Source organism: Coturnix japonica, chromosome 3 (genome assembly GCF_054131305.1).
Source record: "Coturnix japonica strain WE chromosome 3, WE-NBRP24, whole genome shotgun sequence".
In the NCBI taxonomy this organism is placed as follows: Eukaryota; Metazoa; Chordata; class Aves; order Galliformes; family Phasianidae; genus Coturnix; species Coturnix japonica.
The window spans coordinates 57,307,264-57,331,989 of record NC_140665.1 but is presented as its reverse complement, the minus strand read 5'-3'; the positions used below and the strand labels follow the sequence as shown (position 1 = coordinate 57,331,989).

General features: G+C 37.9%; 1 protein-coding gene across 5 annotated transcripts in view; it reads left to right on the top strand.

Annotated features, from left to right (window-relative positions):
- Positions 1-24,726, top strand: part of TPD52L1 (TPD52 like 1) — a 48,734-nt gene that overhangs the window by 18,304 nt on the left and 5,704 nt on the right. For 3 of the 5 annotated variants that reach the window (XM_085541740.1, XM_085541739.1, XM_032443289.2), the window contains exons 2-5: positions 517-632; positions 4,884-5,032; positions 16,530-16,631; positions 24,215-24,253. In XM_085541740.1, coding sequence (XP_085397866.1) covers positions 517-632; positions 4,884-5,032; positions 16,530-16,631; positions 24,215-24,253 — 406 coding nt within the window. Of the gene's footprint in view, positions 1-516; positions 633-4,883; positions 5,033-16,529; positions 16,632-21,475; positions 21,491-24,214; positions 24,254-24,726 lie in introns of all 5 variants that reach the window. The other 2 variants (XM_015858778.3, XM_085541738.1) reach the window with 1 other exon arrangement.

Genomic DNA, 24,726 nt, shown 5'->3' with positions numbered 1-24,726 from the left:
ATTTTTAAAGCAAATTTGGCTTTGTATTACACTCACTGTATTGCTCAGTGTACTGTTGCCAGTTAATATCAGTGATTCACATTAATCAACTTTCTTTTTTGCCAAAAAAAAGGAAACAAACATACACAGGTTTGCTTTATTTGTTTCTTTGTGATGATTTAGGTGTTTGTTTGTTTGTTTTTGTTTTGTTTTTATTGTTGTATTTTTCCTGTGTTGTAAGAAACAAGGAAGTGTTTTGCCATGTATTCCAAGGTGATTGCCCTCTCGGGACAAGATGTGTTTTCATATATTAAATTGTTTTTATACAGAAATTACCATCTAATACTTCCAAACACTTTTCTGAAAGGAGAAATGGAGCCCAAATGACCTTTAGTAGGAAAACACTGATTTGTTGTTCCCTTTTACTTTTTCCTAGCGGGCGAATATTGCATCTTTCTTTTATTTTAGAGTTCGTCAGTATTACAGCTGAAATAAATAATAGTAGTTGTCATACTCTTGTTCAACTCTGTATTTCAGGTCTGCTAGAAACCCAGTCTTTGCATGAAGCAGATGAGGATATGGTTACTGATGTTGATTTCACCAGTATGATTTCTGAAGAAGAAAAAGAGGAGTTAAAGGCTGAGCTGGCTAAGGTAATTAATTTGAATTTCTGTGAGTATTAATGTTTCTATTTCTGTTAATCAACAGCTATTCATTGTAGGATGAAGTACACATCATAATGAAATGTTCTTTAAGTAAAATTATGCTAGGCTACAAAAATTTGAAACAATTATTTTCCATGTGTGGTATTTTTTTGTAAGGTTTGCTAACTTTTATCTTCTGATTGTAGAGATGAAGTTAAACATGTCATTTTAGTCAACAAAAGCCACTTGTCTTTATATATATAAGCCTTTCTTTACAAAGACTGAAAGGTGTTCTTGTTAGATCTATGAAATTGTTGTAGCGGTGTGACACCTGATAGAAAGGATTCTTTGTATGGTGCTCAGAGGAAAATCTGCTGCTCACGGTTACAGAAGAGTCTGATGGCAATTAACACAGTTATCTCATCAAGTTTTTTTTTCCTTTGTGATTGATATGTCTGGAGAGGGTTGTATTTGGTTTTCATTTATTTATTATTTTAAATTGCAGAGCTTCAGGACATGTCATGACACCACGAAAATATTTAAAAGATGATAGTTAATAAAAAAGAGAGGAAAGATGGAAAGTGTTAACTATGTGGCCTTTTTTATTTTAAAGGCTCAGGAGGTTGTCTAGATTCAGGCTAAGTTGTTTGCTGCTATTGCAAATGGAGTGGGCTTGGTCAGGAAGACAGCTTTCCTACTGAGAGGATTCCCTGTCTTTTGTACAACAAATATGTAAATCAGTGTTAATTCATCAGATAAAGTACCTTAATGATTGAGAATATTCTAATTAAACTTAATGACTCTCAAGTCATTTTAGCACCATTGATTCAGTATTTTTTAGTGAAACAGGAAAAAAGAAAAAAGGTTTTTTTTCTGTGCTTTAATGTTACACCAAACTTTTGAATACAAGTTGTTAGTTATTTTTTCTTTCTTTTCTGATCCTGTTACTTTTGGTAAATATAAGAAGGGAGCTGAAACTTCACTTACTGTTTATCACACAACAATGATGTAGGAATTTATCCATCAATTACTGGCTATTTGTTGGGACAAGAGGCCCAAGGGAAAACAGGAGGTTCACTCTGGACACCAGAAAGCACTTCTGTGCTATGTAGGTGGTGGAGCATTGGTGCAGGTGATGGAGGACTGGCATAGGTTGCCTCAGAGAGGCTGTTGGGTCTCCTCCTCCTTGGAGATCTTCAAAAGCTGCCTGCTGTAGGTTGTCCTGATTGAGCAGGGGTTGGACCAGATAAGCCCAGAGATCTCTTCCAGCCTGAATGCTTCCTTTCCCTTTTCAGGTGAAAGGGACAAAATAGGTGTAAGGAAACAAGGAATAAAAAAGCTTCCTGCAAACATCTGATACAGATATGTCTCTAGCAAGAGGACTTATCCCATGTCTCTTTTGCGTGCCTGAAAATTCCTATGAGAGATGAGTTTTCTGACAGAAATGCTCTATTCTTGTACCAAGAAACAAATGAGAGATTGCCTTTCAAATACACTGATCTTGGCTGAACAGGAAATTATTTTCTGCTTTTAGCAAAAGCAGTTCACTGGCGCACAGCTTACTCTTAAGAACAAAACCGTAATTGTGCTGAGAAAGACTTGGAGCATAACCTTGGTGAACTCTTATGCTTAGAAGTTGTTTGTGGTTCTTAAAAAATACTTTCAAAAACTTGTAAGATCTCAACTCTTCCAGGAAAAATACTGTGGCAATTGGGTGATGTTTCCTTTTGAGAAGCTATCTGTTTTTGCTTTCAAGTACTGCTCTGGTCCACCAGCAGTGGTTTTGTTTTTCTCCATATCCTTATGTGTTGGTTCAGTTTCCTCTGAGGAAGAGGGCTGTGCAAACACTCAGGCCAGGATACTACACTTTGGTTGGTGATAGAATAAGAAAAAAAGCTGTCTAATTTGGCTTAAAAATATGGGTTTAACCATGCTGTCTCCTGTTGTTATTGATTTTTTACACTTAATATTTATCACTCAGTGCCTTGATTGGTAAAACTAGCATCATAAACATATTCAAATTACTATTCTGCTAATCATTTCAGCCTGTTGTCAATAGTATTCCAACCATCTTTATGCATCTTTCCACCTCCACATTTTACATAGTACTGTGTATTCCAGAATATACAGATAATACCAATTTACATATTTCTTTATTAGTATCATTTCATCCAGAATGCTCTATTTTACCTCTCATGTACTCTCTGAATTGTTGTTTGTGGATTTTGTTGTTGTTTCCATGGGAGTTATGTATGTTTCATGCTTAAATGGCTTTCAAGATCCTACTGGAAGTCCCTAATTCTTTCTTATTCTTTGGTCACTGGTATCTGAGCACTTTGGGGGAGCTTTGTGTCTGCCATTAGGTTAAAATGATGGAACTTGGGAGCATTTCTTCAGTTCAAAGGTAGTTTCTGATCTCTAAAGATAAATAATGTATTATTTTTAATGCAGTCAAAGATGTTCGTACTTGCACCACTGACCACAGGGTTAATACTTTCTTAGGGCTTCACAGCTTTTGGCATCTATTCAAGTGAACAGGTGGAAGGTAATTTTAATAGAAACCTTCAAATGTTTACATATCCAAGTACGTAATGATCAGCCTAGTGCTACCCAAGTGGAAAGTGCTAATGTTTATGTACACATAAGCATACTGGAATTGGTTAAATTAAATTCTTCTACAGTGTTACTCGGGCAAACTTCTGGGAAACAAACAAAGAGAGTTTTAAACTGCCATTTAAGGTGTGCTGAATTTTGTGATTTCTCCATTCTGTAAGCATTTAACCAGTTATCCACTCAGAATAGAAACTCATACTGCCTCTTGCAGCATCTTGTTTTCAGGTTATAAATATAATGGAGCGAAATGGATAGGGCAAAAGAATAAAGCAATTTTGGATTGTTACCCTTTCTACCAATGAAGTGTTGGTACCACAAGTCTTGGTGAATACTGGTGTCTGCTTCACTGTGGTTGTGGTTTTGCTTTGTGTTCAGAGTCCTACTGCTTAAGTTTTTTGGATAATTTAGATAGTAGGTAGTGACAAAGGAAAGAAACTGGTAGCTGGTGGATTAAACAGAGAGACTTTTTAAAGTACAGTGGGCCCACAGACACTTTTACAAGGAAGCAGGATGAGTGAATGTGTAAGATAAAAATAATGCCGGTACTGACATTGTAAATATAACCTTAGAGGTCACAACCGAATCTGCTGGTGTTTGTGCAGCCAATAGTGTTAAATCTCAGGATGAGCGTGATCCCAGGGAACTTAACATATGGTATGATAAATTACCATATGTTATACTGTTAGCACGTGGAGGAAGGAACACAGTTGGTAAGGGAACTTTTAAACCTGAAGCAAAAGGCAGCTGCTCATGTCACTTACCCTTGTTAGCTTCAGTGCCTCTGAGTTCTGGTTGCATAATTGGTTTAGGAATCTTCCTAGTGAAGAATTCAAGCCTGTGCTCATGGGAGTACCACCCAGTGGGTAAACTGTCAGTGGCAAACTGTTTCAGTTGTTCCTTGTCTTGGTCAAGTGCTCTGGACATTGACATAATGAAGCTCAGTTTTGGTTTTAATGTGTTTGATGCAATGGCTATTGCAGAGAGAACTGTATCTCTCTGTTCGGACTGAATGTCATCTTTGCAGCTTGAATTGATGTAGTTGCATTGGTGGCAAGGAGCTCTGAGAAGGTTTTTTGAATTATTTTCACTTTTATTTTAAAACATGTAGGGTGTAAGATACAGGATAGACACCCCAGATACCCTTGACTTATAGTATTATGTGAATTATTATTTTTTTTTATTTCACCTGCTGCCAAGAATTTATTTTTTATTACGTGTGCAAGATTAAAACATGATCTTTCAGTTAAATGCCTGTACATTAGAAGAGAGATATCTATCTGAATTATCCAGTTGTCTTTTGTCCAATTCCCTTGTGAGTGAAAGGTGATATTTGAGGCTCCTGATGTACAAAGGCAGATCTTAGTCAGGTTGTTCAATAGCCACTTCCTGTCCAGAGTATTCTGTCCATCTTAACAGGTGTGTACAATGGTATATACAGAGAGAGTCACCTACAGCAGTGGTGTTAGCTTTGTTCTCAATATCTTTGTGATCTAAACACTCTCATACCTCTGTGCTTTTGCTGTCACACCAAAAATCCCCACAAGTTTGTGTGAGATGCATTTAATCTTCCAGGATGGCATGTGTTTATCTTTCTGCATGAACAGGCTAACACCTCTCTCCTTTCTCCTCCCTCTTTGTTTCTCTCAGCTAGAGGATGAAATTTCAACTTTGCGGCAAGTACTAGCAGCCAAAGAAAAGCACCTGATTGAAATTAAACAAAAGCTTGGCATGAGCCTGATGAATGAGCTGAAGCAGAACTTTAGCAAAAGCTGGCATGATATGCAGACAACTTCTGCGTGAGTACACACTGCACAAATTCATTTTGATATGTTGTGTAGCACATTAGATGTACTGCCTTGAGCCCTGGGATGAAATTTTTCCATAGAAATACCTGCCAGAAAGGGTAGAGAACAGGGGGAAGTATGTCAGGCCTCTCAGAGCAAGGAGACCTGAAAAAAAACCTTCCACAGCAATGATATGCTTTGCTACTTTATTGCAGTTCACTTTTGAAAAGTCAGTGCATATGAATCTGTCATGGAACCAAGGTCAATATTCCTGTCCCATGACACATTCCTACAGTCTTTACTAAGGAGAGAAAAAAACATGACTGTTCTCAATGTATTATGTTTTCAACTACCAAGAGAAGAAAGATTACCAAATATTAGCAATTATTCAAAAACAAATATTAAGTATCCTATTATCTGAATTATAAAGGATTACTAATGGAATCAGCTGATGGGTTTTTCTGTTGAAATCCTGCTCCTGGCTGTTCAAAGGAAACATCAAAACATGGTTGTTATTAACTGTGCCATCTTTAAAGTTATCTTAAGTCCTATGTCTATCAAGTATATCAAGTTTTGCAGTTTACCAACATTGTGTTCTTTGGCAAGTCGAGTATCAGAGCCTTGGTTTACCACTGTGGAAAGTACATAACTAGTTCACAAAAGTTCAGTGAAACTCTCCTTGTATGTGTAAGCAGCTCTGGGTTTCTAGGTTGAAAAGTAATGTAGAAGTGTAAAAAATAGTCATTCCACTGTATCTGTACAAATAGTTTAATGTGAACTTTCTTTTCTAGAATCAGACCAATTTACTGTGGAAGCCTGCAGTCTAACTCAGTTACTGCCTTCCAGGAAGGTGCATTTGAAAAATGCCTAAGAGCCTGGGTGAAAGGGGCAAGGAAGGGAGGTTATTTGAGTTACAGCTTACTGCCAAGAGCTATTAGTGCAAGTCTTGTGTAAGGAAGGAGTTAAAAATATACATATGGAGGTTGTGATAGGATCTGTCCCAAATCTACCACATAAAAAGCCAAACAAACAAAAAACACAAATGTGTTTGATTTTGCAACTGACAGAAGTTTCAAAATTTATTTATTTATTTATTTATTTTGCAATTGGCAACTGAATTTGAGACTCTTATGGAGGAGCAAGAGTGAGCTACTTCACACAAGTGATGAGGCAGGCAGGGCACTGACATTACCCACGATGAAGCAGTCTCATTGTACCAAAGAGAGCAGAGCAGTTTCAGTGACAGTAATTACAGTCAAGCTAGAAGTCAAGAAGTCAAATAAGGCATAAACCAGTTAGCAGGTATTGTGGCTTGCATGACTCCGAACTGTAACCTTTGGAGATTTTTTTTCAGGTAGGTCTAAATCCCATCTAATTTTCATGAAACTGTCATTAACAGAGGCACTTGTGCTAGACAACAGTGATTCTGTCCCTCAAGTTCCAGGAGAGAGTGTTCTAGATGCACTAACTTTAAGAGAGAGAAGCAGAAGGCACCTAAGCTGTGGTTACTGGGAGACACAAGCAGAATTTCAAAATACAAGCTTAAATTGTTACTTGAAATTTTGTAGCATTTTCTGAGATACCTTTTCAGTTTTCGTTCTGAGTATTGATACTTTTCACAAGGATAAAGAAACTTTAGTAGCCTTTATCAGTATGGTATGAATCTTTGAGTTAGGGAAAGGTAGACATTCTACTATAGAGGATATCAGTAACTAAAGAGCAAGTGATTGTCTTGAGTTTAATGTCATTTCATGAGCTGGAACGATTCCCCATCACCAGGTTTTTAAAGATCAGTATTGCAGTGAATAGAGGTGGGTGGATATTATGTTAGCTTCTAGCAATGAAGGGTTTTATTTGTATTTTAAACATATCTTATTCATTTACTTGAATTCCAGAAGCAAGCTAATGTTGGCAGGTTATTTATTTTAGGTTAAGGAATCATTAAAAATGTCTTCACAGTGACATTTACAGAGACCACAGCTGAGCTCTTCTTATTAATGTTCTGCTACAAAGGAAAAGTTTTACGTAACCTGAACACAGTATGTTTGCTTATCTAAATCTTTTTGATTGGTGATGATTCAGTGAAGTTTCCACAGTGGTCTCTATTCTTCTGCATTTAAGATTTTTACTGTGTAGTGCATAGAGATAAGATGATTGCTCTAGAGAATTTTTGGGCTACTTTTATGCAGAATTAAAGTGTAGTTGAAGTTGGATGTCTAGTGATCATCCAGTCCAGCTGCCCAGAGCAGAGTGAGCTAGAGCATGGTTCTCTGGACTATATCTAGTCTAGTTTTGAATCCAAGGTTGGAGCCGACAGCCTCTAAGGCAGCTGATTACAATATTCAAACACCCTTTCAGTGAAAAACCTTTTTCTTATGTTTGATTATGTCTTGTATCTTGTTCACTCCCTTACAGGTTTTCATACATATAAATTCCCAAGTCTTGTCTTCTCCAGGCTAAACAGACCCAACTTTCTAGCATCCCTTCATAAGAGTAATACTCCATTCCTTAAATTGTCGTCTTGTCCTTTCTCTGAACTTTCACCAATATATTCATGTCCTCTTCATGCAAGAGGAGCCTACAGCAAGACCCAGCACTGCAGGTCTGGTTTTAACTGGTGGTAAGCAGAGGAAAGAGATTACCTCCATCAATCTGCTAGTCAGTAGTCAACCCTTTGTTGAACATGATTAGGTTCCCCTTGCCCCATTTTTCTAGTCAAGGTCAGAAATATATATTATAAAAAATTATAGAACCATAGAATCATAGAATTGCCAAGGTTGGAAAAGACCTAAAAGATCATCTAGTCCAAGTGTTCACCTATTACCCATAGCTCTCACTAAACCATGTCCCTCAACACAACATCCAGTCACTCCTTGGTATCCAATTGTTCCTTGAATGAAAACCTATTCTTTAATGCAGTTACAAAATTGCTTTGCATAATACATGGAGAATATTACAAAGGTTAATTTATGTTTCTCATCTCTCTCTCATAGAGATAGCTATATAGCAAACACAGGTCTGTAGGCACCTTCACCTTTAGCAATTGTATGAGTTGTAACCGTGCCCAACTTTGGCCTTCAGCTTTTAAGCTACTGTTCTTCTCACAGAAGAAAACAATAGGATGGTACAGTGTTATACTCTAGGGAAATATTTCAGGGCTACTGAGTTTCTAAGCAGCAGCTGTATCTGTAAAACAATCCACCAGTAACCTCACTCACGCTAATAGTTCCCATAAATTCCTTCTCAATCTTGCTTGAATTAGAAGCACAAAACACAAAAACTAATACCCTAGACATTAAGATTACTGTAGGGAGATGCTCTTTAGTGGCTAATAAGTCATTATAGTAGCTAAAAATTGAAAGAAAACCTATTCTCTCTTCAGGGGCTCTGTAGCAGTCAAATGTCTCAAAGCCTATATACTCAGTAATCTGAATTGGGGCATTGGGACTGCTTTGAGGTGATGGAAAATGGAAGTGTCGTAGGTAGGAATCTGACAAAACCGTGTTTCTAAACAAGCTTTTCTTCTTTTGCTCTCACAGACAAAATAGTCACTTGTAGAAACAGAAAACTGCATAAATTAAGTGACCAGAATTAGGAGAGCTGTAAGTGCTAACTCTGAACAGTGTGTTTCCAAGGCAGCGCCCGACTGGCAGACTTTTGTAGCTCACTTAGGAAGGCTTCAGTATTGCTCTGCTCTTATATGTAACATCTGCCTGAGATCTGGGAAGGGAGCATTCAACATGGACTTGGCCTTTTCCTCAGAAACAGAATAAGGATCACATCTTTGACTACTCATTGAAAGCTATATGTACCAGCTTAGTTCTGCTGATAGGGAACCTGAGGATAATAGTGTGGGTTTCCACAAATATTGTGAACTCATGTTTTGTAATTTAAATTTCTACTAGGCGATGAGAAAATAGAAATCAGTAGTTGCTCTGCATGCATTTTGGACTTCAAATCTACAGTACTCAGAGCCTCCTTTAGTATAACTTTAAATACATAGTAATGTGTTCCAGAGCTTTAGAATTTTTTTCAGGAAATTGGCTATAATTTCTGGACAACCATGGGCCTACTGTGACTTTTATGAACTTAGTATAACATGTTCCCACACACATACTTGCTACAAGTGGTAGTAATAGAAATGTGGGTGTTTCTGTTCATTGTAATACGTAATCACCTTTTGTCATTTTCTTCTCTAAATTTGAAAGTACATGTACTGGTTGTAGAAGTGAAGAAACAGGCGTGTTGACTTTAGCAAGTACATTACCTGAGTGTGGGTGTGAGCTCTATAAAAGAAAAGAAGCCTTTCATTTCCAGTAATTTTCAGTGTCCTTTGGGTGAGGCCAGGCAATGTTCCCACCCTCTTCAAAGACTTGGCTTTGTTGGCTTTTTGGGCCACCTTTCTGTGTATATCTCAGGCCTTGAATGTGGAAGGATGGCCTAATGGAAAATAAGATTGGAGAAAGGACTTGAAGTAAACATAGTCTTTCAGGAAAGGGACAATGAAAATAAAGTACATTGGTTTAGATCAGAAGCTTCAGCTAGTGAGATTTCCATAAGCACTTTGGGTGATCTGTTCCAGATCTATTGAAGAAAAATTCACAGTAATTATGAGTTTACTCTAGAAAATATGTACATTCATTATAGATATCTGTAAATTTTATGTTAGTATGGGGGGGGGGGGGGGGGGGGGGGGGCACAAATGTGAACTGGAATCTCTGAAATGACCAGGATTTAAAATATCCTGGAGAGATTCAGTGAAAATGAAGACTGGGAAAAATAAGGGAAGGGAAAGAAAAGATGAGGAAGAATGAAATGGAAAAGGGAAAACAGAAGTGGTAGGGAAATGAAAGGGAAGAGAGCAAAGAAAAAAAAGAAGTGGAGGAAAGAGCAGGAAGGGGGAAGAAAGATGGTAAGAAGAAGAGAGAAGGGGAAAGAAAATAAAGGAAAAGGGAGACAGGGATATATTTAATCTGTATATATTATTTTCATCTAGTTTACTGTATGGAGCCCACAGACAATGTTAGTGGCTCAGTTTAAGGTGTGATGTATTCTGAAGCTTTGTCCTGGAATGTCTTAAGCTTTTCTATGTTTGAGACAATGTATTATGTCTCTTCTACCGTGATAATAACTGTATCACAACTGCTTGTTTCTCTTCCATTCTATGCTATACTGTACAAGTCATACCCTTCACACAGTTGCATCCCCAGAGTTTTCCATGACTTTGAAGACTACACTGCACTGCAGGACAGTACAGAATATTTATCACTGTTGCCTGACATCTTTCCTGACTCACAGCTATCTCCTACCTGCTGAACACAGCAATTTACAGAATCACAGAATGCCTTGGGTTGGAAGGGACCTCAAGAGTCATGAATCTCCAGCCCCCCACGAAGGCAGGACCACTAACCTCCCCATTTAATACTTGGCCAGGCTGCCCAGGGCCCCATCCAACCTGGCCTTGAACGCCTCCAGGGACTGGGCATCCACAGCCTCTCTGGGCAGCCTGTGCCAGCACCTCACCACTCTCATAGTAAAGAACTTTCCCCCTAACATCCAACCTAAATCTGCCCTCCTCTAACTTAAAAGTTTGCGTGCTGCACAGATTTCTGGCTGGAGGCAGGTTCAATGGAGCCTGAAGAGATTCTGTTCCCTTAGCTCAGCCCTTAATCTCTCTTTAGGAGAGGAGCTACTTGGGGCATAGCTCCTTTAAATGATTTAGGCATTTGCTGCACCCATCAAGGGGCCAGCATGGTTTCAATTCATTCTTAGAATGAGGAATGCTAAAAAAGTAAATCTGTTATTGTCTGAAGTTGGAAGCAATTTCAGGCAAGCATTTAAACCAAACAGTTCAGAATTCATTTGTAGGCAGAATGGGAATATGAATGCTCTTAGAGAATACGTACAGATAATATTAACTTTTAAGTCCATACTATCTGTCATTCATATATACATCTATTTTTTAGTACTAGTGTAATTTATTTAATACTTTCTATTTTTCACAGAAAATTAACAGCAAAATAGTTTTCTAGCTGAGAGTTTCCCAGAGACCCAGATGCTTTAAACTGATTCCAGAAAATGTCATTCTTAATCTGACTAACAGTTTGAAAAGAAAGAAGAGGCAAACTCCATAGGGTGTGACTTGTGCTACCAGGCTCTGCTCTATGTGATTTTGTTGTTAATTGTTTGCATTTTCTTGCATCTTTTGTAAGCTCTGTCACAGAATTTGGTTTCTCAAACTAATTGATTTTGCAAGCAAGCATTATGAAGAGAAACAATGCTGAATGAAGATGTACTGATTGGCAGTATTTGTTGCTGTATTTTATGGAAGCTGGTTTTAGAATCTTTCTAATTTGATAGTAGGTCAAATGTGCAGATGGCCATGCAAAATATGAATGTTGTGTTTGTAGTTTTCTTCTGTCAGGAGCTCATACACTGTGCCTATGAAAGCTGGTTAGATTTAACTCTACTGTATGAAGGGCTGTTCTGCATTGAGTCGAGATGAAATCAAATACCACACAGTATGATTATCCTGTCTTATCGTGCAGATGATGTTTGCCATTTAAACATCTATTTCTCTGACCTCTTTATATGTCTGCTGCTTAACTGTGTTTTATATGAAACACCATTTCATAAGACATAATGCGAGAATGAAATAATAATCTTCTTTAATGTAGTTGAATGTTAAAATCAGCTAGTGAAACAGTTTTGTCGTATGATAGTCTGACCTAAATGCCTTATATGAAGGTAAAAATGCATTCAAAATATGGTATAAATCTATCTGTCAGCAGAGTATGTTACAATACTGGAGATGTAAGCTTCTTTTACGTGTTTTAGGAAGAGTGTATCAGCAGAATTAACTGTGCCATATCAACATATTTTATGATAACTTCTAATAATATCAGTCTTGTTGAATTTTTTTTTTTTTTTTTTTTTTTTTTTTTTTTTTTGTGAAGGATATTCCGTATTTTAAAATCCAAATTATAATCAGAAGTTTGTGGATTCAATTCTTCGGTGAAAGTCATCTGGAAAAAGTTAATATTTGTAAAGTCAGAATGAGCTTGATTTGCAATTCTACAGTTCAGATACAGTATCTGTTTAATCTTTTTGCCTACAAAATACAGTGTAAGTTTTGACTAGTAAGATGTAGGTAAAAAAGCATGAAATCTGATCCTTCTTATTCATTATAAGTAATTGTCCTGTGCTGTGGAGTATGTTTAGGTGCCACACAAACATCAAAGGCATTCCTGCTGTGACTGGGGCTGTTTAGTCTGTGGAAAAGGAGGCTGAGGGGAAACCTTATTGCTCTCTTCCAGTACCTGGAAGATGCTTACAGTGAGAGTGGGGCAAGTCTCTTCTCACTGGTGACAGGTGACATGACAAGGGGAAATGGCCTCAAGTTGCGCCAAGGTAAGTTTAGGTTGGATGTTAGGAAATGCTACCTTACAGAGAGGGTAGTTAAGCACTGGATTAGGCTACCCAGGGAAGTGGTTGAGTAACTGTCCTTGGATGTGTTTAAGAGCTGTTTGGATGTGGTGCTCAGGGATATGATTTAGCAGAGGGTTGTTAGAGTTAGGGTACTATGGTTAGGCTGCGGTTGGACTTGATGATCTTTGAGGTCTTTTCCAACCCGAGTAATTCTATGATTCTATGACTGAATAAATCAAGCAACTCCTGTATCTAGTTAGTCTGTTTCTTCTTCTGCTGGTGCTATGGGACATGTGGCATGTTCTTAGAATTATAGCCATGATGCTGACGTGTGACTGTATGAAAGCAATGCATCACCTAAAAATTTGAACACTGCTGGCTCCTATTAATGGTGTTGCATACAATTGAGAAGATTCCCAGAGATGAGAAAGAATATGTTGGAGGTTGTCAGTATTAAAATAGTGACAATGGCAAGGTATAAAATGAGCGGTGTAAATACAACATAACTATTAAAAAAAAAATCTGAACCCAAATACTCTTCTGACTATAAATAAAGAGCATAATTAATCACAGAAAGTAAGTGTGCTCTGTGGAAAGGTTGTTTATTTATGAAGAAGACATGGTGGTATGAATGGTGCATATCACCATCATGGCAAGGATGGTGGAGATTGATTTTTATGGTAATCGCTGGTGATGGAAGCTGTTGTTTCTTGTCTGTGCTCCCAGGCATTCCTTGTTGCTCAGCGTTTTACCTCTGTTGCATTTTTGTTCCTTAAAGTTCCTTCAGCGTTACTAGAGGAAATGGGGGAGTTCATGTCAAAGGTCATTTTTTGCTAGTTAATGCTGAAAAAAGACCTGTTGCATAACAGTCTTAGCTGGATTTGTGCCGTTGTGTAACAACAGAAGTATTAGGAACATAAATGTAGTCTCCATGTCTTTCTAGTAGAAATATTGAGAAAGTCTTTTTATTTAAAGGATTAACAGAAAAAAAGTATGTGGATATTATCTGTTGAAATGTCATAGTCAGTGTCATTTCAACCAGTTCTTTAGAGGTCTTTTTTGATGAAGGTACTATTCTGGCCACAACAGTGTTAATGTTTCTGTCACAATAACCCCAGGCAGCCCTACAGGCTTGGGGAGGAGTGGCTGGAAAGCTGCCTGACAGAAAGGGACCTTGGTGTGCTGATGGACAGTCAGCTGAATATGAGCCAGCAGTGTGCCCAGGTGGCCAAGAAAGTCAGTGGCATCCTGACTTGTATCAGGAATGGTGTGGTGAGCAGGACTAGGGAAGTCATCCTGCCCCTGTACTCAGCACCCACCCTTGAGTGCTGCATTCAGTTTAGGACACCTCAATATAGAAAGGATAAAGAGGTGCTGGAGCAGGTCCAAAGAAGGGCAACAAGGCTTGTGAAGGGCTTGGAGAATATGCCTTATGAGTAGTGACTGAAGGAACTGGGGCTGCTTAGTCTGGGGAAAAGAAAGCTGAGGGGTGACCTTATTGCTCTCTTCCAATGCCTGAAGGGTGATTGCAGTGAGAGCAGGGCTGGTCTCTTCTCACTGGTGATAGGACGAGGGGAAATGACTTCAAGTTGTACCAGGGTAAATTTAGGTTGGATATCAGGAAAAACTTATTTACAGAGGGTTGTTAAGCACTGGAATAGGCTCCCCAGGGAGGTGGTTGAGTCACCATCCCTGGATGTGTTTAAAAGCTGTTTGGATGTGGTGCTCAGGATCCTGATTTAGTGGAGTGTTGTTAGAGTTAGGGTAGTTTGGTTAGGTTGTGGTTGGACTTGATTATGTTTTAAGGTTTTCTCCAACCTGAGCAATTCTATGATTCAGAAATGTTTAACAAGCTCACCTGTTTCATAGTTGGAAATTGTCTCTCTGATGTATAGAAGCATCCAGGACTATTCTCTCAATGGATTTATGCAATATGAAGAACCTGCAGCACAAAGGCAAGACATGGAGAAACTGTCCCATAAACATAAACTTGTCCATGCATGTAGTGTACTACAAAGTGTATTGTTAAAAAATAAAAATTAAAAAAATCTCAGAATGAGTTCTGTCAAGCACTTTACTTCTTAATGTCAATTTGTGCTTAAATAGTATTAGTCCCTAGATAGATTTTTACATGATTATCTACTTCACTGAGTATATACACAGAATTTTGTAGACAATACTTACCAAGAAGGTCATAGTTTGAATGAGGCATCATTAACATCTATTTTAGTGTCTCTTTATTCTATGAGGCGAAAATATGTCCACTTAGAATGACAGAGGTTAAATTAGTCAAACTGTGGGATGAGGCCTCAGTGAAATAAGAGCATTGCAATCTTGTGTCCAGTCAGAAACAGCAGGGCTGCAGAGAAAGGAAACCCAGTAGAAAGTATCTCATTGATCATCTTTGTACTCTGAAAAATTAAAAACAAAAAACCAACCAACCAAACAAACAAAAAAAAAAGCAAAACACCAAAAACCAAACAAACAACATAACCAGTGCTCCTTCTGTTGCAGTGTTTTGGCTTTCGTTACCATTTCGAATTAGTGCATGAGTTTAATTCAAGTTATCTAACAAACAGGTCTCTTTGAGATCTGGTACCTCAGTCTAAGATCCTTCCTTTAGGCTGTTCTTCTATTCATTGGAAACTCAGACAAGATCCTTCAAAGAATGGCACCTTCCACTTGTCAGATTTAGAATTTGTTAGGCAGTCTTAAGCTATTTTATGGGTTAGGGACATAAAATCCCAGTATTTGTATTGGGGAAAAATATTTTTTATAGAATACCACATTGTTCAGGCATCTTCCTTCTGACCTGTGGTTTTTACAGCATAGTCCTCAGCAAAAGACTTTCAGCAGTAAAAGGTGCTAAGGCTAGAAGGGCCTGACAAAAAAAATATGTTCTGTATTGTGAATGGTGGACTTCTCTTACTTCTCCTATATCCACAAGGTTATATAGCTCTCATATGACTACAAGTTAGAAGAAAGCACTCTGCTTCCAGTTTAACAATTAGGCAGGGGGATTTTTTGCATTAATCTCTGGTGTATACTGGTACATATTTGCAATCTTACAAAACTTGTTCAAAGGAGAATTAGGACCGATGGAACTGTACTTCTGAATTTTTCATGATCATTTCTGCAGTTCTTCTCTGCCAAGGCACACCACGGGGTACAAAGAGTAATTTTCTGGTAGGCTCTGCTTTTGTTACTAGGTCAGTATTTCCAATTATGAGCTTGTCTGCGTCACTGGGAGTTTCAGATAATTTCCTTAGAAGGAAACCTCTGACGTGCTTAGAGTTAGTTTATTCAGCAAAAAAAAAGCATCTGTGCAGAAAAAGCTTATTGATTACTCTGAGGATGCAAATTAACCATTCCAAAGGGTCTTTGTAGAGCAGAGTGTATATCCTAAATCAGTAAATTAAGAAGGTTCTGTGTTTGAATGTATATGCTATACATAAATTGAGTGACTTCAGAAAGGAATCAGTGCTATTTAGCTATAATAGACATTCGCTGTCTAGATTTTTCCATCTTTCTCTTATCAAAGCTTCTTCCTTTAGTCTGAAAAATTAAAAACTACAGGAATTGTAGCACACAGATGAGATCTATTTTGTCTAATCTGAAATATTAGTAAATAATTTTGAAGTTTACCTAATGTGTATATGTGTGTTTCTAATCGGTATATACATGAGAGAGCAGAGTTGTATGTTTCCTGATTCCTCTGTGCCAGAGAGTTGGTGTTTGCTGAGATAATTCTTATTTGATGTGAATTTACAAAAACTGTATAAATCAGGTGTTCAACAGTTCACAGCATTCTGCTTTTAAACAGCTTGTGCCTACTCTCTTGGAAGACACTAAATGCAATGGGGAGAGGAAGAGCTCTTTGCTCACATTAGGATTAAACTGCATTTACAAAGCTGTGCAGAAGTGGGCATCTCTGTGATTTGTTTTGTGCAAGTTACTGTGTTTCTTAGCCTTTTAGAGACTTTAAAATGTAGAAATAAGGAAAGAGGGAACAAATAGCAGAGCATTATAATCTCTCTTAAAAATACATGTTATTATTTTTGCTCTTTGTTTTTGTTTCCAGGTACAAGAAGACACATGAGACCCTGAGCCATGCAGGACAAAAAGCAACAGCTGCTATCAGCAATGTAGGAACTGCTATCAGCAAGAAGTTTGGAGATATGAGGTATAGGAGCTACTGTTTCTACTGCCCTTACTTTGAGGAGAAACAATATAAAAGCCTATCAGCTTCTCTTTTTGGTCTACAATAGTGTTCTGGTATTTCAAGTAGTTGGAGTATTTTAAAGCATTCGTTGTTTTGAACCAAAAAGAAGGTAACAATGAATGAAAGTAATGTTTTTACTCAAGTCCTGTTTTTATCAATAAACAAATAAATAATCCTTTTGGAACAGCTTAGCAACTGAAGGAAATGTTCAATAAAATGGAACACAATACTGCAGTAAGGTCTCTATTAACCCAGTTTTACTCATACGGGTATTATGGACACAAGTATCATCTAAGGAAAACAACATACTGTGGAGAATATGTGTGGAAAGATGATAAAGAAATATTTCAAGCTATTTTTTATCATCTTTTCCAGGATGTGCAAAGGAACCAGCAAAAGTAGTACCACCTTCTGAAGATGAATTTTTATTATCTAGCAAACTTTTACTGCCTTTTTTTTCTTTTTTAATTTAATTTGATCTGTCTCATCAGAAGAGACAGATAAACTATGATGGAAATAACAGGGATTGAGGGGAAGAATTACCATTTAAGTACTTAAATGTCAGGCTTCACATACTGGTGTATCTTTGAAAGTATTAATCCTAATGTTCCTCAAAGTGGGAGCATGAAAGAAGAAAATGTAGGCTGTGAATCAACACTTAAGTTTTCAGTTTGGCAGCAGGATTATAGAATTTCTTCTTGTGTGTTTAAGGGAGTTGATTTGTGTGTGTGTGTGTGTGTGTGATGAAGTAAATGGGCTTGCATATTAGAATAAAGGTCTCATTTGTTAGAGATACTAATGTACGTTTACTCTTTGGTCATTTTCACTGTATTAATCCATTTTACAGTACTTCAAATCCTTTTGGGGTTTTTAATGAAATTTTTTTTCCCAACTCATTTCTTAATCAGAATCTTCTGAAATCTTTAGAGTCATATCTATCTTTTACACACAGCCAAACAAAACCTCTGCAAAAATACTACTGCTTGCTAGTAGGTGTAATTTGAAAAAGGAAAATCTTCATCACAGTATGATCTGCCTTACAATGTTTGTTTCCATGTTAAAGTTGAAAATGGAAATCCAGTGGCTTGCAACTAGCTTATGAACATAAGCTAAGAGCTGCTTGACCTCATACGCTTAAACTTCTCCTGTTATATATGCTTGTTCTTTCTTTTGATGCCTTCTCACTCTTCTGTATGAGAAATACTGAATATAGTCCTAATGTCATCTTCTGTGTTGCTCATGAATTTGTTTGGTTTTATGATGTAGCCTTTTTTCCAGCCTCAGGCTCAGTTGCATATGTTGGTTTTTGGTTTTTTTTTTCACTTTTTTTTTTTTTTCCAACCACTGTTAATTCTTAGTGCATTTTCTTCTTTCATAGCTGTATAGTATATATTTGAGAGATTCACGATGAGGAGTTTGTGCACCATGTGGCATGCATGTATTCTGTTTCATCCTATGTTCTTTCCTCAGACTTTCTTATGTAACAAAGGCAAAGCCAGGGCTTGGTGAACAATACTGATGCTTCAGTGCTTTGGATCCTTACATCAGGGATCAGAGTTGATGTGTAAATACCCAGTATGCTGGTTCCTGATGGTAGAGGGAAAGAAAAACAACAATTCAGTACTTCTCGGGTCATGTTACTGTGCTTTGTATAGCGTGTCAAATTTCTGCTAATGCTGAAATCATCTCTTCACTGTAATAGAGCATGTTTTTCCCTTAGTATTGCCCTTAATTACTGACTGCTACCGAATTTGTTTCTCCTCCCTGTCAGTACCAACCCCCCACCCTTTGGTGATTGTGCTTCTGAGTAACACTTGGAAAGCAGATGGGTAGTATTTATCTCATTAGCCCTTTATCCAAGAGGCTGAGTCCACAAGCATTTGAAGGGGTCTCACTGTAAACCTTACCACTTGAATGGCCTGGTTTAAAAATATTTTCTCCTACTCCAGTGCTGGTCATGGTTGGAGGAATAAGCTGTAAAAAGGCATGTTTTCACTGTTTTTTCTTCCTTCATTTTTTTTTTTCCTAATCCAAATAATTTTATTTCAGTGATCAAGCACATGCATTACCTTTGTCCCTTTCCGTAATGCTGATTTAAACACACATCAGACACTGACTTAATTCTGTTGCTTAAGCATTAAGGCTGATGCTCACCAGCAGCATCCAGATGCAAATCCCAGTTCTGCTTTCATTCAGAATGGACACTTGAAACTGCTTTATAGAATCTAGATAATCGTTGTAATTCCCCATATGTTCAACAGTCTGGTGTGTTTGCTCTTTACCCCATCTGTGGCAGTGGCGGATTTGAATGGTCTTACAGTCAGCCTGTTGCCACCAGATTTTCTTACCACTTCATCTCCTTCTCATATTATTTCTGTTAACATTTTCGGACATGAAGGAGGAAGGCAGTGGAGAAGAGAGGAGTACCAGGTTTCTTGTAGAGCAGTAGTGTGCTTCTGGGAGACCTGGGCCCAGACACTTGAATATTTCAAAGTCATGCCATGTTGAGCTGAGATTTTATATGGGGCTAAGGGGCTTTACCCCCTGCTCCTTTGTATGCTGGCAGTGTTTGGATCTTGTCCTGAAATACTATTGGACTGCTCTGCAGAATTTCAGCTCTGCTTGTGGCTTCTATAGAGATAAGTTGTCATCCCAAGTGGGAGAATTTCTGTTTGTTTGTTTGTTTATTTTAAAATAAAAACATAAAGATGCCACAGCAGTAAGGTAAATGCATACATTTTAGTACTATATGTACGCTGTCATGTATATTGATATACAAGAAAATCTATTTGACGATTAAACTAACAGAGGCATGAAGATTAGGGCAGCAACAGTTATGCTACTTATACATCCTTCATTCAGCTGTCTCACACATTCTCTTTAATTACATGATCACGCGGAACCCTTTCAAATTCAGTTCCTGGGATGAGCCCACTCTGAAAATGAATGAGGGTAGTATGATGCCTTATTCCAGAAGATGAAAGATACATGTGGAAAGAGGCAGAAGAGTGCAGGCAGGGAGAGGTTGTTGGCATGATGGAGGCGGATGGTTCTCCCCTCAGAGATGACTTAATGTTAGGGAAAAGCATTAACCTGTTACTTTTTAAGCATCTAGACAATAGCACAATGACAGTATCAAAAATGAGTTTGTCAAGAAAACTACCTTAAACTGTCACCAACACCTGTCATAGAGGATGGATTAGGGGCAGGGGTTGCAATGGAACATGGCTTATATAAGGCTCTGCCCACTGTTTTCACAATCCTCTAAGGAAGCTGAAGAAGTATAGTTTAGGTGTTACTGCTTTAGCAAGAAGAGAGCATAGGCAGCAGACAATTACATTCAAGGAATAGGTGTCAGTAGCTCATTATAACACAGGATTTAGCAGGCTTCTGTCCTGAGTCTGTTAAACTTCAACAATTCCACTGCTGACTTAGACAATGGCATCATGTGTACACATGAACCACCTAGATGACTGCAGTGGGAGGGAATGCAGGATCTTTAGACAGCAAGATTAGAATTCAAAACGAGATGTTAAAATCTGATGAAGGGAGGAGTAAAGTGCTGCACTAACAGATGATAAAAAGTCAAATGCAGAGGTGGTGAGTACAGAGCAGCCAGCTCATCAGCTCTGCAGTTAAGGTAAGGACTTGGTATGTGCTGGACTTGTGGCTTGCAAATGCAGCATGAGTCCATGTTGTCATGATACTTCTGCTAATCTAAACTGAATTCCAGCATTTGTTGCAGGAGTGCTGTATATCCAAGATTTGGGAGAGAGTTGTGTTGGTCAGCTCAGATGAGGCTTCAACTGAAGTATTTGTGTCAGAGCAGGGTGTACAAGTGAACTGGAATAAATGCAGATGTGAATCAGAACAATAATAAGTGCTTCAGTGGGGCTGAACAAAGAAAGGAAAAAAAAATGAGAGATTAAGATATATCCATGTATGAGAAGTGTATGTATATGTGATAATGAGCCCTGTAAACATCAATGAAGAAATCCTTGCTTTTCTTCAGAGCAAGGTGTGAGTAGTGTGCAGTAAATAATATGTCACAACACACACTGGAAAAAGATGTCAAGAGAGTAACCATTGAAGTGACGTTCATTAAGTCTGTGCCACCTCTCTGGCTCCCTGCGGGATGCAGGTGTTCCCTTGAAGTGTCTGTAATTAAAGGCTGCACCAGTAATACACTGATGAAGGAGAGGCAGTCTGCATCATCATTTTTCAACTTGGGAACCTTAATGACATCCTTTAAATATTGTATATCAGTGTGACTCTCCTAGTTCTACTGCCTTAATTAAGTTTCCCGTGAGCCGGAAAGCAGCATCAAAGTGTTTCAAGTGTTATTTTAAACAAGAAAGAAGTATTTTAGAAAATGTCAATTTGGGAATTAAAAAGTTCGCTATTTTTTGTACCCGCCTCAACATAGAGATGATTAAGAAATCCAAAAAGAGACAAAGAAAAACAAGTATTTGATGCTGCACATGTAAATTTCAAACTAGCCTTATCTCCTCTTTAATGATGTAAAGGTAGGACTTGGGGAGGGAAACCAGTTAGCATTGGTCAAACCTGACCTAAGGGTGAGGATGCAAAGTTTAGTAGGCACAATTTCCCTTCTGTATGCAGTGTGTGAAGAAGCACGTGAAAATTCTTGCCTTGAAGGGAATCTAAGCTGATCACAGTGTAGTGTGAATGAGGATGATTTTCTCCTTGGGCACTTTGGCATGCTGCAGATAATGTATATATTTTCATTGCATTTTTATAATACTTCTAACTCTTGCTTTTCTTTTCTTGTGCATCCTCCAAAGATCACATTCTATTAGGTAAGACACATTATTCTTTGAATGGTACCTCTATATTTAGCAGGATTTGCTTTATAGAAGGTAACACAGTAACCTCTTTCTTTTCAGTGTTGCTATGTATGATACAAACTTAGCTACATGAAATGTAACACCTTATTAATATAGCAGTTTGTGTAATGAGGAAAGAACTGGACTAAGTGCCCAGAGTGAGTTTGCCTTGCACTTAAGTAGTTTTGTCTTAAATTCAAATAATGAATGCATTCAAAGATGCTGCTCTTGGGAAAACCTACAGTTATGTAATCCCATTCCCTTAACAGTCTTTTTTTTTCTGTCAGAGGTTAGAACACAAAGAGCGAACACTTAGCAAAAAGAAAACAAAAACCAAAACAGTTTAGTCAGCAAAGTATTATGAAGATTCATTACAAAAAAAAATAATTACCTCCCCATTAATAAGGTAGAACCGTATTAGCCATGAAGTGTGCATGTTTAGAAGTCTGTAGTCCTGGGAAGATTTCCAAAGGTAAGACAAGTTCTTAACCTAATTAGTATAACTAGGTCTTTATCTTCTTTGGAGCTTGAATATATTGATGCTACAAAGCACTTCAGCATATGATGAATAATGTTTGCTGAAAGATTCCATAAGTGTTTGGTTTGATGTTAGCTCAACTCAACAGAGGGGCCCCGCACAGCCGTTGAGTCCTGACAGTCTGTCCAGCCTCGTACTATTTCCAGTGCATGGGGCAGCTCATCAAATCCTTCCTTACCCAGCCAAGTGGCATCCAAATGCTGGTTTTTACTTCATTGTGAAAACTTCAGAATGTGATATAGATTGACCTTTCTGTCTCACTCTGACATGAAACCAAAATATAGCACATAGCAGTCTTCATCAGGAAAAATCTTTGTTCCTTTGCCCCTGCATTGAGCCCTTGGAGATCTCTCCCCATCATTGGCACGAGTGCCTTTAGAAAAGCTTTCTGTTTGAGGCTTCTCGTAAAACATGAACATGTTGTCACTCTTCCTATAACTTGCATTCTCACCTCTTTAAAGAAAATAAAAGATGAACTCAGTAAAATACGCACTTAGTATTCAGATTGTCTGCCACATGCCATCTCTCAGCTGTGCAAATTTAATTTGGCGCAATGTAATCTTCTTATTCTGAGCTTTGAAATGTTTTGCTACTAGAAGAGGAGCAATCTATGCTGAAATACTTCCAAATGCTTATTTTCTGCCTGTTTGTCATGTGTTACAAGACTAACGCTTGTTTCAATTAACTAGAGTTGTTAAAGATCTGCACTCCTGATGTGTTCAGGCCAATCTTTCATAAATCTGAAAAATGATGTGAAAAATTAAACATGAAAACTCCGTATTATCTGCTGTCAGTTCTTGTCTATCTGAGTTGATCAAAGCCTTGAAATATTTACAGCAGAAATGGTTTGTGTAATTCTCACTGTCCTTCCTTCTTGCCAAACAGTTCTTCTCCCCACACCTATTTTTGAATCTGGGGAAAAAAATGGCTTTTGTGTATTTATGGACGCAGTGTCTATCTGAATTTATATGGTTTAGGAAAAAAATGTGCTGTTTATACGTATGAGTTCTCTCTTCTTGTTTTTAATGCTATAATCATGCTTTACTCGTTTGCAGCCATATATTGGTGTCCCTTAAAAGTCTTACTCTTTTTGATCAGATCAAGCTGCAGCTGTCAGGCAGCACTGAAAGTAGCCATACATGGATTTTTGAAACAATGCATATTTTTGCTATGCACAACTTAATCATAATGTTCAGATGCAAATGTAATTTTGAACAATTCTTGCACTTCAAGTAGAGAATATTCAGAACAGGCTTGATGCTTCCCAGCAGATGTTGTAACAGCAGAGCTGACCCTGGTGGCCCAGGTGGGAGAATGTGGCTAGTTAACTCAAGAGGTTAGGATGGGCAGCCAGCTGCAGGGATAGAGGTGCAGAAGAGGATCTTTGTGTTCTGGGGAAATCCGTCCTCTGCCTTCCAACCTGCCAATATATGTGCTGCTGGGAAGTCTGAGGATGGAAGAAGAAAGTGTAGCATGTAGAATGAGATAGTAGCTTTGGAGAACAGTGCTTTCTATACTTGGTGATGTTGAGATGTGAAGGAAAGGGTGAAGTGTCTCAGTGAAATAAGGACAGGAACTGCTGCAGCTGTGAGGGTTGTCTCTGTTGAAGTAACCTCTCTTTTAGATAGTTTTTTGTGCATGAAGCTCTAAAAACTGGGAGCTTGTGCTGGCTGTTTGGTCTATATGCATTGTACGTGCAACAAAGCTAGGCTGCTGCCTGCTTATCAACTGCTTAGAATGAGCAGTGTTCAGGCTTGCAAACCTGAGGTGTCTTGTATTCACCCAATACAGAACGTATTGTCTGTGACTGAGGAATATGAAGATGCTCTCTGTTCTTTTGTCATGTTGCATGTTTTTGTAGATAGCAGGGTTCTGTATCCTTTAAATCATATTGCTAGGGACTGTTCTGCATCATTCTTTGAGCCTTATGCAATTGCTCATCAGCTGACGGGAGAATGTGATGGTAAGATCTTTGGTGCCAAAAGTGAACTGGATTTCAAGTGAATTTGACAAGCTGTTACCATCAGAAATGGAGTGTCATTACTCTTAAATTAACTTGCACTATAAATATGCATTCAAGATATAAAAATGATGTGTTATAATCATGTTGCAAACAGAATTTTACAGCTTTTTTCTTATCTTTTGCTTTCATCACACAGCTACTCTATTCGCCATTCCATAAGCATGCCTGCAATGAGGTAATATGCTACTTGTATTGCACTTTCTATGTTGATGGTCAAAATTGTAATGAGGATGGATTTGCATATTTTGATCCTAATCCTGCAATTTTTAGTCAGATGACTTCAACCAATTAAGGTTATTCATGTAGATAAGGACCACAGGACTGGCCATCTGTGGTTTTATTGTTAGTGGTTTTCTTTTTTCTTTTAATTGCATTAACTGTTTAACCTCTGGTTCAATCTTTTGAATAAAGGAAGCAGTTCTGAAATGTATTTGAGTGGTCGAGTGTTATCATATTTGTATTACTGAACCTGAAAATCCAGAACATCATCCAAAGCCCATTAATGTCAGAAATCCCTTTGGATCAAGCACCTATCTAAGATTTTTTTTTTTAAGAGTGCTTTTGTATTTGAATGGCTATAATCATGCTTTACTTGATCGTTGCCAAATATCAATGTCTCTTGAAGTTTTCAGTAAGATTAGGATCTAC